At 38.9% G+C, this 14,066-nt stretch overlaps 1 protein-coding gene across 1 annotated transcript; it reads right to left on the bottom strand.

Moving 5' to 3' along the window:
• Window positions 1-2,028: 2,028 nt before the first annotated feature.
• On the bottom strand, window positions 2,029-11,119 carry LOC118811166 (zinc-binding protein A33-like). The gene is made up of 6 exons (XM_036575338.1): window positions 10,421-11,119; window positions 7,619-7,714; window positions 7,304-7,534; window positions 6,626-6,648; window positions 6,424-6,542; window positions 2,029-2,573 (listed from the first exon to the last, which is right to left on the bottom strand). The coding sequence occupies exons 1-6, from the start codon at window positions 10,820-10,822 to the stop codon at window positions 2,029-2,031; spliced, it is 1,416 nt and encodes a 471-aa protein (XP_036431231.1). The 5' UTR covers window positions 10,823-11,119.
• Window positions 11,120-14,066: the final 2,947 nt, after the last annotated feature.

Genomic DNA, 14,066 nt, shown 5'->3' with positions numbered 1-14,066 from the left:
CTTAGAGATGTGTTAATGCTTCATAAAATATTAAGCTTTAACATGCAGCTGGATGTTTATTAATATTTTACCATTTTTAAATTATGGTTGTTAAGTAGTTCAACACTTTATTAACTTTCCCACACTCCTGTTTAAAATTGATTAAATAATGTTTGTGAAACTACTAAATAATTTGATTATATATTAAAGTGAGTAATACACTCACTTTCACTAGCCACTATAGGAACACCTGATTTGGATATTCATCTTGCTTTACACTTACATTGAACTAAATACCTATTAAATTCACCATAATTTTCACTAACCCTTAATCTGGCTCTATCTATCAGTTTATCCTACTCTTACACTGGTCCTAACCCTAATCCTGGTGCTAATCCTAACCATAACTTTAAAACTGCTTCACAAGATAATTTGTTGTAATTTGTACATACCATCTATACATTATCAATTGGGGCTATCCAAATAGCATGGAACCACCACTTGTCTCAGTCAGGGTTGATTATAAATTAGACAGATTAGGCCTAATTAACACATTTAGGAATTTTTTTATTTATAATACTTAATAGGTCAGTTTCCCAGTCCTACGTTTACCTTTTAGTAGAGAATCTCATTTCGTAATGCTGTCCAGTAGGTTTTGGCCAAGTTGAGCATCAAAACCAGACATTCTATTAAATCCACTACACTAGTTTGTGAGAAGTCTGGCTTGCAAAACTAGCGATGATTATGCAGCGCTAGTGTTAATGTTAGATTCCAATGAGTTATCCAGGGGCAGGCTGGGAACTAGCTGGGAAATATTTAGCTTTCAACCTAACTGACAATATAGACCAGGGGTCGGCAACTCAAATGTTAAGAAAAGCCATTTTGTCCACGCAACAAAAATCTAACCACCTTGGAAGCCCTGACATATTTTGTCCATTTTATTGAAGTAACGTTTTACCTTCTTGGTTGTAAATATGTCTCAGTATGTGCTAATGTCCTAGTATAAGCTAAAAAATGTAAACGAAAACGCAGACTTACTGTGCTCTGCTTTAAGCTTTAGCTCAGCTATAACCACTTTTCTTGTATCTCCTGCAGGAAACTTTTCCTCAAAAGTAGATCAGTTTCTTGTAAAATGTCTCTCAACATTCAACGTTTTATGAGGCTGAAGTCAGCTTCTCATTCACCAGCTTCTTATTTGAATTGTCCCGTTCCACCTTAAATGGTGCCTGAGGCGCCAGAATGTAACTGGTGCACCATTTAAGATGCAACGGGAACATTCAAACAAGAAGCTGGCAAACAAGAAACTGACTTCAGCTTCTCAACATTTTAGTGCTTGACAGATTCTTGTTGCAGATTAAACATATCAGGAAACCAGATGAGTGCTTATAAATGCAAATAAGTCCATTCATCCAAATGATCAATGTTTGTCTTAAATCTGTCTCTTTGCCTTTTCATTAGCTACTAGCTATACACCATTGTGAGATATAGTGACCAGCAGTCTGCCCGCCAGTTTTCAGGGTTAAAGGGTGAAGTAGCAGTTATACATTTAAGACTATTTATTGTTTAAACTGTGTTAGAACAATCAGCAGAGCTTTGTTTTACTGCAAAGGAGGATTATTTTATTTTTATCTTAAAATCTAATTCTGCTGTGGAGAAGGAAAAGGGCAGTAAAAGAGCCGTATGTAGCTCTGGAGCCACATGTTGCCGATCCCTGCAACTCTTTGTCAGGGAGCAGTTAAAATGGTGCTGAAAGGAATGCGTGACTCAGTTACATTCCTCAAAGATTCATTTTTTTTTACTAAAACTATGCAGCAGAGCTAGCTAACTACAGTCGAGATGAATGACACTGAAGCCCAATGACTCTTGCTCTTTCTCCCATGTAACATTCCTGACTCAAAAATGAAACCAATCACTGATTAAAACATATTACTTTATTCTGTATTTAGTATACATCCTGACTGCAGTGTTGACCAGCAAAGAACCAAATTCACTAACATTTAGAACAATCAGCAAGCCACTTAGCTAATCCAGACACAGACATTCCCAGCTCTAACTGAACTGATTCACTCGTACAGAGCAGTTAACTGGCATGATCCTCAGAGCAGATGATTTAAGACCAGCACCAATGAACGGCAAGACTCTTTCAGTGAATCCGTGTGTGAAAGTGTGTAAGTCTGTGTTAGTGAGAGGATCAGAGAAGGTCAGTTTTCCCCTGTCCCAGTCCAGCTGCACTCTGATCCTCTGGACCTTCTGTGGCACTGAGAGGAGATGGGACGGCTCCGGTGAAGAACAGACTCCATATTTACCATTGTAATACCACATACTCCAAACACCACTTTTGGAGAATATCTCTCCGTTTCTCTGATTAGACTCTGCAATCACGCCCAGGTCCCAGGCTGTACTGTCTCCAACTCCAACATCCCAGCACTGTGTCCCTGAGCTGAAGCCTTCAGAGCCCAGGACAAATGGATATGCTTTAAACCTCTCTGGGTTTTCAGGAAGTGGCTGTTTCTCATCATTGAATGTCACACTGGTCAGATCTTCAGACAGGATGAGTTTAGAGTGAGCAGTGTTGGGGTCCAGAGTTACTGGAGCTGTAAAAAAAATATACAGTATTTAGCAAACATATGCATATGAACAGAGTGGGGCTGTCAAAGCGATTAAAATAAATAATCGCTTTGAATGTATGGTTCGCATTGAATTGCATTATTTTGTATGGTTACGTTACGCCTTGTTCTGAGGGGAACAGTAGCTTTCCACTTTGCTGTTGCTTTTGTTAGTTTGCTGCTCATTGATTTTTCTAGATTTCTCCTGTGAGCGCTGTCTAGCCCAGTCCGCTGAATTACTGGAATTCAGGCATCAAGGCTGTGCTCTGCTTGTAAATCATACTTCAGTCAGTACTTTGGTGATAAATTTATGGTATGACATTAGCTGAACATAACTTGTTATCAAGAGAGCCATCAATGGAACTTTAAAAGCTGTATTTGAACGAGAGGTCTACATGTCTAGAGTAATAGCAACATACAGTGCATGAGCAGCTGGGCTTCAGGCTGGAACTACAGATGGTTTGAAATGTCAAAGTGTGAAAATGCATTAATGGCATTCATGGTTGCCAGCGTAAGCATTGGGAGGGATCATAAAAAAAGCAGTTTGAATTTATGTCCTAATCCAGTGACAGGTGTTTTTGGCACCTCTACACCACCTACCATTACACTGCATATGGAGAAGAGACCACACATTAAATTCCACATGTGTCAGTTCAGGTTCAGCTTTGGCATTTTGCCTAATTTCTCCTGCCTGTTCAAAGTTACTCTAATAAAAAGCACCATCATTATTCTCCACCTTGGCTACAGAAGGGCCTTTAAGTTTCTACAGCTTTAGAGATCAGCAACAGGGACCTGAAAAACTTCATTAACGCCATAGCAGAATGAATCATAACTCCGACAGCAAATGAAGTAATATATTATGGAGTAATATCAAATGGATATCTTATATCAACTCATATTACTTGTGAATACTCTTATTGGTCTTGTAGGTCTTATAATTAATGATTGTCTATCTATAGATCTCTCTTTTTATACTACATGCTCACATGCCCTCCTTCTAGTTTAGAGGGAAGCTGGCTATCAGCCATGTGCCACCAAACATGCCACATTTTCCTGCCCTTTGTCTTACTGTATGTGTCTGTGTGTCCTGTCTGCCTGTGTAGCTTGCCAGCTATTCAACAGAATCATTCAAAAGATGATTTGTTTTCATTTTGTACTGTGTGTAATCAAAGTTTCAGACTTTTATGGAGGTCACAACATTTACACTTTCAAACTAGCCCAATTTGGTGAAAAAACTGTGAATCCGGCAACCCTAAAGTGCCTATTGCCATAGCAACCCTTATTGCATAGAATCCCTAGTGTTTCCCAACTGTAAAATGGAGTTTCAATACAGTAACTGTTTTCAGGGTGTTCTATGCAGTCGTTCACCCCCCCCGCCAGGCCTAAAGTCCATAACACACTGAACATGACGTGAATAAATGGCAGGAAAATGTGAAATATTCTGATACTACTGTATTTTTTTGATCGAAAACTATACGACCCGGTGCCACATGATTTTTTTTCTTGGAAATTTTGCTGTGCAGAACCTTCTATCACAAACATCTCCTTTGCTTCTCACGAAATGGGTAAACTGAACATGCAGGATGCTTTCCACTTAGGAAAAGCAAAAGGAGGACAGACAGTTTCTCGGCTTCATTCAGGAGCTGGAAATCTGAGTGCTTTTTGCAGATCCACACGAGACAAGGTACAAAACAAACAGGCCGAATGTCTTTAAGTGCAAATAAGACATCCTTTGCTCCTCACAGAATGAGCAAACTGCAACACTGGGCTACTACGTCAAAAATAGCACGGAGAGCTTCATTCAGCTCTTCATTCATTCAGAGTTCAACATGAAACTTATACGTTTGTTGCTGAGTTTGAGCTGCTTTTGGACATTCTAATCCTTAACACTTTTGTAGAAAAAAAGTTCCACACTGCCAAACGCTGCACACTCACTCTCTTCTCACTGCTCCTCCCTCACCTGTGGGCTAATGTACCCCTCTGTTTTTCCTTTCAGCTATTTAAACCAGGCTCAATAACACTTTCTTTAATCTTTTTGGTGCCATGGTACATTTTGAATGGAGTCCAAAATGAAAAAATGCAAAACTATCCTACTTTTGTTAAAGTGGCAGACATGGCGAGTGCTGTGGATCATCACATTGAGCTGATACATTGGAAAGCAGTCCATTGTGAGAGAAAACGGGTGAGAGTGAAATAATACTGTACTACCAAAATGAAATGTTAATGAATCAAGGGATTTACACAGAATATAAATGTTATGCACTTAAAGTACTTTATTATTCTCATTTATCAGTCATGCATTATTCTCTAATTTTTGCCAAAGGTTTTTGCTACATCTAGTTACCTCCTTCTTGTAGATTTCCACATACGGATTGTAAAAAACCTATTCCCCATGCTACTGAAGCTGTCACTTCACCGGAATTCATACTAGATGTATGCTACAGGATCCAGCACATTCAGCTGGTCCTCCTCTCTTTTAAGCCTAAGATTGAGATGTCAATCCATGCAGACATACGGATGGAGTCCAAAAACTCTCGCCAAATCCGACCTGACAGCTCTGAGTTTTGAATGAATACTTTACAGGACTTACAGAGTGACTTGCGACAGCAGAAGGACACCATGCTTTAGCTTCGTTTTTTTCTTTACTGACTCTCACATGTTTTGCTTGCAGCTAGTGTATAGTTTTATAGCTTTAATAGGTTTATATAAGCCATGAATGCCATGTTCCTCCAAAATTCATTAACAAAAATATCTGGAACTTGAATTGTTTGCAGTATAATTGTCTACATCAGATCTAACACCCTGCACAGTTTCAACCTTAGCTTTAACCTTAATCTAACACACCTGATCCAGGTAATGAAGGCCTTCAGGGCTTCTGAATATTAAAGCCAGGTGTGTTGAATCTAAAATGGTAAGTGTGGATTTGGCACCACTGGTCTACACTGTTAAAAATGAGAGGTCAGCTCAACTTAAAATGTTGACTTAACTTGAGGACACAAGAGTTTACCCATCTCAGCCTTCCTAGTTGAGTCCAAAGTTCTCTTAATTTTTCAGTTCTGCATCTCAGTTAGGTAAATAAAATATACTTGTTTTTTAATACCCAGTTTCCCCAATAACCAGGACTCTTTTCATCACACATCCTACTAGACATTTTGTCCTGTTGGGTAAACGCTTATGGTTGGCTATGGTGGGGTTCAAACTCACAACCTCCTGTTGGGGTGAGGGCTAAGTCCACTGCACCACTCAGGAACATATGAAGCAACTTAGACTTTGTGTCCATACATGTTTAATTCACTGTAGAAAATATTTGTTGTATTAACTTAACATGGCCTAGGCTCATGTGGTACAACTGTCTACTAAATCATCCTAACATCAGGAGATTGTGCGTTTGAATATCAGCAATGCCACAAGTGACCATATCTGGAAGCCCAACAGTAAAATGCCAGATGGAACCGTGTAAGATAAGGAGTGCCAGCTCCAACTCCTAAATTGAGTAAAAAATGCAATCTTGATTTTGTTTATCTACCTGAGATGCAAACCTAGAATCGGTAGCTGGGAGGATTTTGTGACTCAACTAACAAGTCTGAGTTGGGGGAACTCTGAAGAAAAGCCATGTTATCCGTTACTCAAAAATTTTAAGTTGAGCATACTTCTCATTTATTGCAGTGTACATGTTATCCTCATTTGTTAGTTTGGGCAGGTTTCTTTGAGCGTAGGGACATATGTTTTTTTTTCTTTAAAAACAGAGGCATCTAACATATGCCTCAACAACACTAATGATCACACACTCACACACCACACCATCACAAAATGAAAGAGAAGAGAGAAAGAAACTCACAAAATTGAACAATCTTCTGCATCTTCTCCCAGACTGTGAACGTCAGGTTCGCAAGATGTTTTGCCACATGTAGAAGCTTTCCTGAAGGCCTCTCTGGATCCTGTATGGTGCACTTGGCTCTGGAAGAACATTCAGGAGTCAGTTCTGCTTTGGCTTTGGGTTCAGATTCACAGAAAAAAGAGAAAGAGGAAAGAACACTCACCTTTTCATGGTTGCTTTGTAGGCCTGTGGAACAAAAAGAGAGAATATTAATACATTAGATTTCTATTGCAAAGACACTTTACATATGACATAGCTTATGCACAGTTGTTGTGCTTTATTAAAGACTGTAGTTGGCCACAGCTACACTGTACAAAAGGAATGTTTTGTCCAACAGTTTGCTCTATTTCTAGACACTTGATGGCTCTTCAAGTGTTCTTTAATAAAGAATTGCTTCTATACAGAACCATGAACACTCAAAGAAGTTAAGTTTCTCAGATTGATGGAGAATGTACTGTATTTGGCTCTATGTAGAACATACAGCTATATAGCACCAAAAATGGTTCTTCTATTGGTACAAGCTTGACATCATAACAATAGCAAAATCCTTTTTAGTGCTATATAGAACCCTTTTAAAAGGTAGCCAGTGATCTAACCCTTCCTTCACAGTAAGAGTCCTTATAGAATAACCCAACTAATAAACACGGCAGAACTAATACTTTAAAATTAACATAACGATAGTATTTTTGATGGTATGTAGAACAATTGGTTCTTTTTTGTCTGTGAAAAAGTAAATATCATAACGTATATTGCATATCATTAAACTTTTCTGATTGTGTTTTTGCCATATCGCCCATCTTTACATTACATTGATATGTAACTACTGATAAAAATATCCCACTTGTAAGAATGCAACATCTTTGGCTCCCATCTGCTCTTCTATGGCTCTAACTGTGTCCGAAAGTGATGATATCTCTCTGCTCATCTTCTCAATCTTCTCCTGCATCATCTGACTCTTCTGCTCCTCTTCCTCCCTCAATGCAGCTATCCTGGCTGCCTCTTCTTCTCGTAGAAACTGGTGAATCTTCTCAAACTCCTCCCGTATCTGCCTCTCTGTGTGTTGGGCCTGAGTCTGGAATGAAGAGTAAGTCAAATTTGACTAGTCAGGTAATGATATGAGTTCAACATCAGAATCTGTGTAGATTTCCATTCTAACCTTTATATGTTCTGCAGTCTGATCCCAGTTCACTTTAAACTCTTTAAACATCTTCAGTTTTTCCTGTAGTGGCTTCAGGGCATTTTTGAGTTCCTCCTGAAATAAATCAACACAAAGGCTGCGTTACAGCTTCTAATTTTACACATCAAGAAGAGTAAAGCACTGGTCACTGAGAGAACCTTACTGTACAGTGTTCACTACGGCTGATATTCAGAGCTGGCAACTTAGTTCATTCAAAAGATACATCAGTAAGCACACAGGGATTACCCATGCAGGGCAAAGGGCAAACTCGATATTCTGGCATATTCTGATTATTGAAATTTCCTGTGATCGGTTCATGCCTCAGAGATTGGCAGATTTTTCATGTGTAGTGACACATGTGAGCTTTTCAGTTACATGTAGGACACTCATTTTAGAACAAATGACAAAGAGGGCGAAACTGGGCAGAAGAAAATGTGGAATCTCACTTAATGGATGAAATATGTCCAACTCTAATTGAACTGATCCAGATGACTAGCCCACCTAATTAGTTGGTTCAGGTGTGTTAAATTTGAGCTGGATCTGAGTTTTCCTGGAAGACAGACACATCTGTGAAGCGTACGATGTGGGTTCAGTATCTGCACGACCTCATTTGAACATCTACAGATGTGCAAGAAAGGTTCAGTGACTAAACATCTGGATAGGATTTCTTTTGAACATCTGTGATATCTGGCTAGGCCCACATTCAAGACTGTCTCAATATGGATGTCTGGACTTAACCTACACCGTCTAATGCTTTTGTGTTAGCTTGTAATTTTTCATGTTAAATGAATCATGCTTTCATTAAATAAAAATAGCTTCTAAATAAAATGTTATTGTGAACATGACAACAATGACATACTAATAATTTGAGTTTCAATGAAACCTCAATGAAAAGTGTTTTTTTTTTTTTTTACAAATCCTTTGTTTGCTTGGACACTTTCTATGTATTCATACGACTATGTATACGCTGTTAAAAACGGTTTGTCAGATCAGCCTAAAAAGTACTTGATGTAGTAACAAGCAGTTTAACAGCTTTTAGTAACTCCATCAAATACTTTGAATGAAACATTATAAAGGAGGAGAAGACACATACAAAAAACGGTAAATGCAGAGCTGTTTATGTACAATTTCTTGCCCTGTAATCGGCTTGCTGGTAAAACCACAAGTGGGAACTGCCATTCCTCGTTAAGGAGATATGTGCACGTGCTGCAGCCAGAACAACCTGAAGAAACATTTTTGTGCGTTATTTGAGCCAAACTATTTATGATGTTTTTGTCAGATATTATCAATGATTTCAAATTTGTTTTTTTAATATTAATGTGTCTTTTATTTATGGGGTTTATAGATCTCATTCCCTCTCCTATCCCCATAGTAGGTCTTGTATGACTGGAAATAATTACCCAAGGGTGTTACCAAGATGACTGTCCAGTGGGCAGACTTTCCTATAAGGACTCTGGTGCACAAAGTAAGTCTAGTTTAGTTGAACAAAAGCAATATTTTACATTAATTCAAACCTCAAGAACCCTTCAAATCTGCCTTGCTAGACTTTTTTTTTACAACAATATGACATAACGTCATATTTCTATAGCTAACATTGGCATTAAATGGCTTTTCATAGTTATTTGGATGTATTTCACATTGGCCATCGACATGAATTTCAAGGTAAAACTAATAACAAATGCCCACACAGTGGTACTGAATGCAGCACAGCTCTTTGTAGGAGGAAATATTACACAAGAGAAAAGTCTGAATCATGAATAACTGAGACACACCTCTGTTTTGGGTAAACTGTGTTTGAGCACAGCTTAAGTCCATAGACAGTCCTGAACTTTAAATACTGATGTCTATAATTTTGGTATCATCTGCTCACTCACACTTAACTCCACTCTGAATACAGCCCAAAGTGTTTTAAAGGATATAAGTGGTCACACTCACTGGTATAAACCTTATTTTGTTTTAGTAAACCTATACACAGCAACAAATGTATTTGGAAGTGCATAATTCCTTAACTTGTTATAACAGGTGATAAGGAACTTAGTGACATTGGTTCTTTTGTTTAGGATCTGTAGAGTAGTTTGGTAAGTAAAATAAACTGTAGCGCTTTCTTTTACAGTCCCTTACAGTCCCAGGAAAAAAGTGAGGTACAAACTCAGATGTACTAGATAATTATTTTGGGCAGCATGATGGTAAGGTCTGAGATGGTTTAACTAAATTACACTTAAATGCCAAACAGGTTTGAGATATTGACTGAGTAAAATAAGAGTAAGTGTGGGGTACAATCTCAAAAGTTCTGTGTAGTTTTGGGTGAAATTTTGGGTGAAATGCCGCTAAGTGCTAAGACTTACTGAAAAGACTGACAGTTTCTAACTATTAAACTGTTAAAGTACATAGTAAAATATTTCAGAATTATTAAGAGTAATGAGGCTGGTACAAACATACTCACATTAAATTTCACTGTAATGTCACACATTTAAACAGGAAAGTAAATCAGAATTATACTTTTTACCTCAAACAGCTGCATATTACTGCTGAGCTTGTACTATAAACTTGCCTAGAACTTCTCCTTCAGTATAAGGTTTAGATGGACTACTTGGAACTTGATCATGATACTCAAAACAATTACCTAGTACTTTGGATTTTGTACCTCACTCTTACCTGGTTAATACCTAGAATATAACGGACTGTAAAAGAAAACGTTACTGAAAGTGTTATTTCTGTAAATTGACATTCAAAGTCTAAATGAAAACACAATACATTCTGCTGGATACACAATCTGCTCACCTTGTAGTCTGTTACAGCCTCATCAATGGGACGTAATTTGTGCTTGGTGTGTTGTCTTGAGGTCTGACACACCACACACACCGGCTGTTGATCATTCACACAGAAGAGTTTGAGTTTCTCACTGTGCAGACTGCACAGACTTTCCAACCCTGCTGAAGGTCTCTGACTTCTCTCCTGTAAGAAAGTCTCACACAGGTTCTTCAAAGCCAAGTTTCCAGGAGGCCGGTCCAGCGAAGACTTCCTCCTGCAAACTGGACATTCTCTGGATCCTTTGATCTTCCAGAACTGCTCCAGACAGGCTTTACACACACTGTGACTACAGTGCAGAAGAACAGGATGCTTGAAGATTTCACAGCACACAGGACACGAGAGATCCTCCTCTGAGAAAGTTCTAGAAGCCATTGTCTTTCACCGTTGGCCAGTGTGTCTTGTTTGCGGCAGACTTCTTGGTATTAACTCTGATCAAAGTCCTTCAGTCCAGCCAAAAACAAACAAATGAACAAACAAAAAAAGAGACCATGACCAACATAAGTTCAGAAAATTATTTTATAGATTTCATTCCTTGTGTTAAAAATCACTTTGTTGCAGCAGTAAGCTGTATTAAGGAGCACACAGGAGTGGTTAGACTTTGCACTTCCTTATGGAGGTTAAAGGTTTTCCGCAGGAGGAGTTTAAGTGGATATTGTTGTCTCTGGAATGTTGTTGAAATGTTAGTGTTTCTTTCTTTGGAGAGCGAGGTAGCCTACTGGTAAAATGAGCAAACCAGCAAACAAAAGGGTTGGTTTACTGGGTATTACTAGTTGGGGCTAAGCTGCAGACCAACCTGCAGTTTTGCCCTTGGGCAGGGCACTTAACCCCTCCTACCTCAGACATAGTTGTGCTGCTCCTAGTGTGGGTGTTATCAGGCGGTAACATGACAAAGATTCAGACCTTAGATATTTACAAGGATTATGTTTTGATGTATTTAAACCCAAGGCAATAATAGAGATAGTAATAAGCTAAATATGTACAAAACCGTCATTTATTGGATACTTTCTGTTATGAGGTGTCTGTCCCAAACCGTAACCCTTTAATTTCAACTTCTGAAAATAATACTTACGTTTTTGTATTTTTTCAATGTTTTATTGTTTTAAATTTGATTTGATTTCTTTTAAAGTGAAGTAGAAAAATCTGTTTTTATGTCACTACCGAAACAGAAAGAGTTTTAGTCTATGGGTGGAGCCTTATTATAGCCACACCCCTTCTTTTTAGAGCAGGAAGTGAGACTGCATCCCTGTCCCTCATGGCCACATGGTCAGCAGTTAGATCTCTTTGTTTTGAAGTAAATGTGTCCCAAAATCTGGGAATCAGTGTGTAACATTAAGAAATGTCACTAACAAAACACACATTTTCTGCAATAAAGTAACATTTTTGTGTTTTAATAAAAAGATTATGATTGTATGTGTGTACAACTGTTCAAAGCTGTGTTCGCTAGTCATGTACTGTCTAGCATTTTTGAGTTCTGCTCAAACTGACGTGAGCTGTTTATCTGTACGTTGATGTGCTTGATGCCCTATAATAGCCCTGTTCAGCTGTTTTGTGCTTTTTTGGCACCTTTATTTTTAAGAATGTAGGGGACGTTCTTATTGGGCAAGCCTCACTTTAGGCCTGTTATCCAGCTTTATGAAATCCCCCCTTCAGAGAGCCAGAGTTTGATGAACCCTTCCTCCACTGTCTCCAGAGCATGGGTCACAAAAGAGCCTCCCGGAAAGCTGATCCGTACTATTTCAGGAGCTTACATGAGCCAGCGGCAACACAAGGCTGAGGAAAGCGCTGACGGCGGACTCAGGGCGACGCAGCGATTTCAGTGTGAAAAATGGGCTTAATGAAGCACTTTAAACTCCCGCCATTATCAGCCCGAGAGGATCTGCAACTCCATAACTGGGAGCTTCGTGCTGATGGGGAGTGCAAAAAATGATCAAGAATAGGAAATGACTGTATTAATTTAGATCTTAAACATTTCTGGCAGGGAAGAAAAGAGATGAAGGAAGGGAGGGAGAGAGAAATTGAGTGAGATGAAATGCAGTGAGAGGCGGATTCTTATCTTAATCCCAGAGTTAGTGGCCTTCAGAGGTGATCCCGTGCTGCTGGAGCAAGCGTAGATCCAGAACCGCAGACAGGAGCAGAGGACGGTGATCAACAGGAAAGGCACAAATACACATGAAGTAGAGCAAGTGGTGTTTCATCAAGTGCATGAATGGCATCTAGCATAGGCTGATGGGTGAAGTAAAAGAATGACGTGGGAGGTGTATGCCTGCTCACACAGAGTTTGGTAATCCCTGGGGGTTTCTCCGGACAAATAAAATGAAGAATTTTTTGGGAGGAATCTTGCTGAGTTACCTTTCAGAACAAACTTAAGAGTGGAGAGATGTTTATAAGAGCTAGCTAAACAAAGCTAGATGATTGCTGGATAACTGAAGGCTCCTCTTTATGAAAGTCAGAACAAACTTTCATGTTAGACCTTGAACGTTTGTTCTGACCACCGCCAAAAAAAAAATAAGAATCCCGACTTGCCTCCTCCACCATCGCAATGATTATGGACTTTCAATGGATTTCCATTGACAAGTAAATATTAATTCATTCTGGTGTTTGGGTTGGATCCAGAACACCTCCATTCTTTATTTCCATTCTTCGGTGTAGGACCTTGGGTGCACTGTAAAAAGATGTATATTGTACCTTAAAAAAGTAACCTGGTTGTTTGTGCTTCTAATATTAGGTTAAAAGATTGGCAATCAAGTCTATCTCCCATATTCACCACCAGCTACACTTTGCCTTCTCATTCCTTAGTGAAAGTGTAATGTTCCCAGACATTACAGTGAGACTGTTTCAGTCATTAGTTCTAACCTACTGCCTCTCAAGTGGCACAGCAACATATTCTCAGCATAGAATGGACCCTAAAAAGATGTAGGAGTGCACATCCCATTACCCAAACACTGCACGAAGATGGTACACACAATGTAAATGTATGCTCAAAGGTACTACAATGGTCTTAAGGTCCAGCTGTATACCTTAAATAAGTTTTTCCCAGAGGAAAGGTGCATATTTGCAACCTAATGTTTTTTTAAAACAGAAGAATAAAATAAAAGGTTTGGAGTCAAAACAGAATGTATGGAGTAATAATATATCATTTCATATGGAACAAGGGTACAGTGATGTTTCCTAACTAAAGGTGCTGAAGACTTGAGGATACTTGAGGCTACCACCCCAGACGCATAACGGATACCATCACTGTGACCTTTTTTTTTTGAGAGTGTAGCAACAGCCATTTGCTAAAATACATAACATGGTAAAAACAGATTACAAGCCAGTTCTCCCTCTATAAACCAGGTGTCTTTCTGTTCCCCAGCCCCTCAGAGAGTGTTCAGTTCTTGTTCAGTGGCCACTGCTCTCAAAAAGACTTGCCAGCAGCCCTTATCCATCACTTATAGGCTGTAAAAGTCTGAACATCTGGTAGGTTCATAATTTATGGATTATTCATTACACATGCACGCTTACCAGCAAAGCATTCATTCATGTCACAACATGAAGTATTGCTCTGGTGAATTCACAGTAGTTTACATACATGTTCAGGGCCAGGCACAGACTGTTAGAGGAGCAAGTGCTCAAA

This window comes from Colossoma macropomum, unplaced genomic scaffold (assembly GCF_904425465.1).
Source record: "Colossoma macropomum unplaced genomic scaffold, Colossoma_macropomum, whole genome shotgun sequence".
Lineage (NCBI taxonomy): Eukaryota > Metazoa > Chordata > Actinopteri > Characiformes > Serrasalmidae > Colossoma > Colossoma macropomum.
Note: the sequence above shows the minus strand (reverse complement) of the source record. Positions and strands in the feature narration are given on the sequence as shown.

What these genes read in the sequence shown, in the direction of transcription:
- LOC118811166 (XM_036575338.1), bottom strand. Translation starts at nt 10,822, where the DNA reads ATGGCTTCTAGAACTTTCTCAGAGGAGGATCTCTCGTGTCCTGTGTGC. An exon ending in AGACTGCAGAACATATAAAG is followed by an intron (nt 7,535 to 7,618) that starts GTTAGAATGGAA and finishes TCTTCATTCCAG; the next exon opens with ACTCAGGCCCAACACACAGA. An exon ending in GCAGAAGATTGTTCAATTTT is followed by an intron (nt 2,574 to 6,423) that starts GTGAGTTTCTTT and finishes TTTTTTTTACAG; the next exon opens with CTCCAGTAACTCTGGACCCC.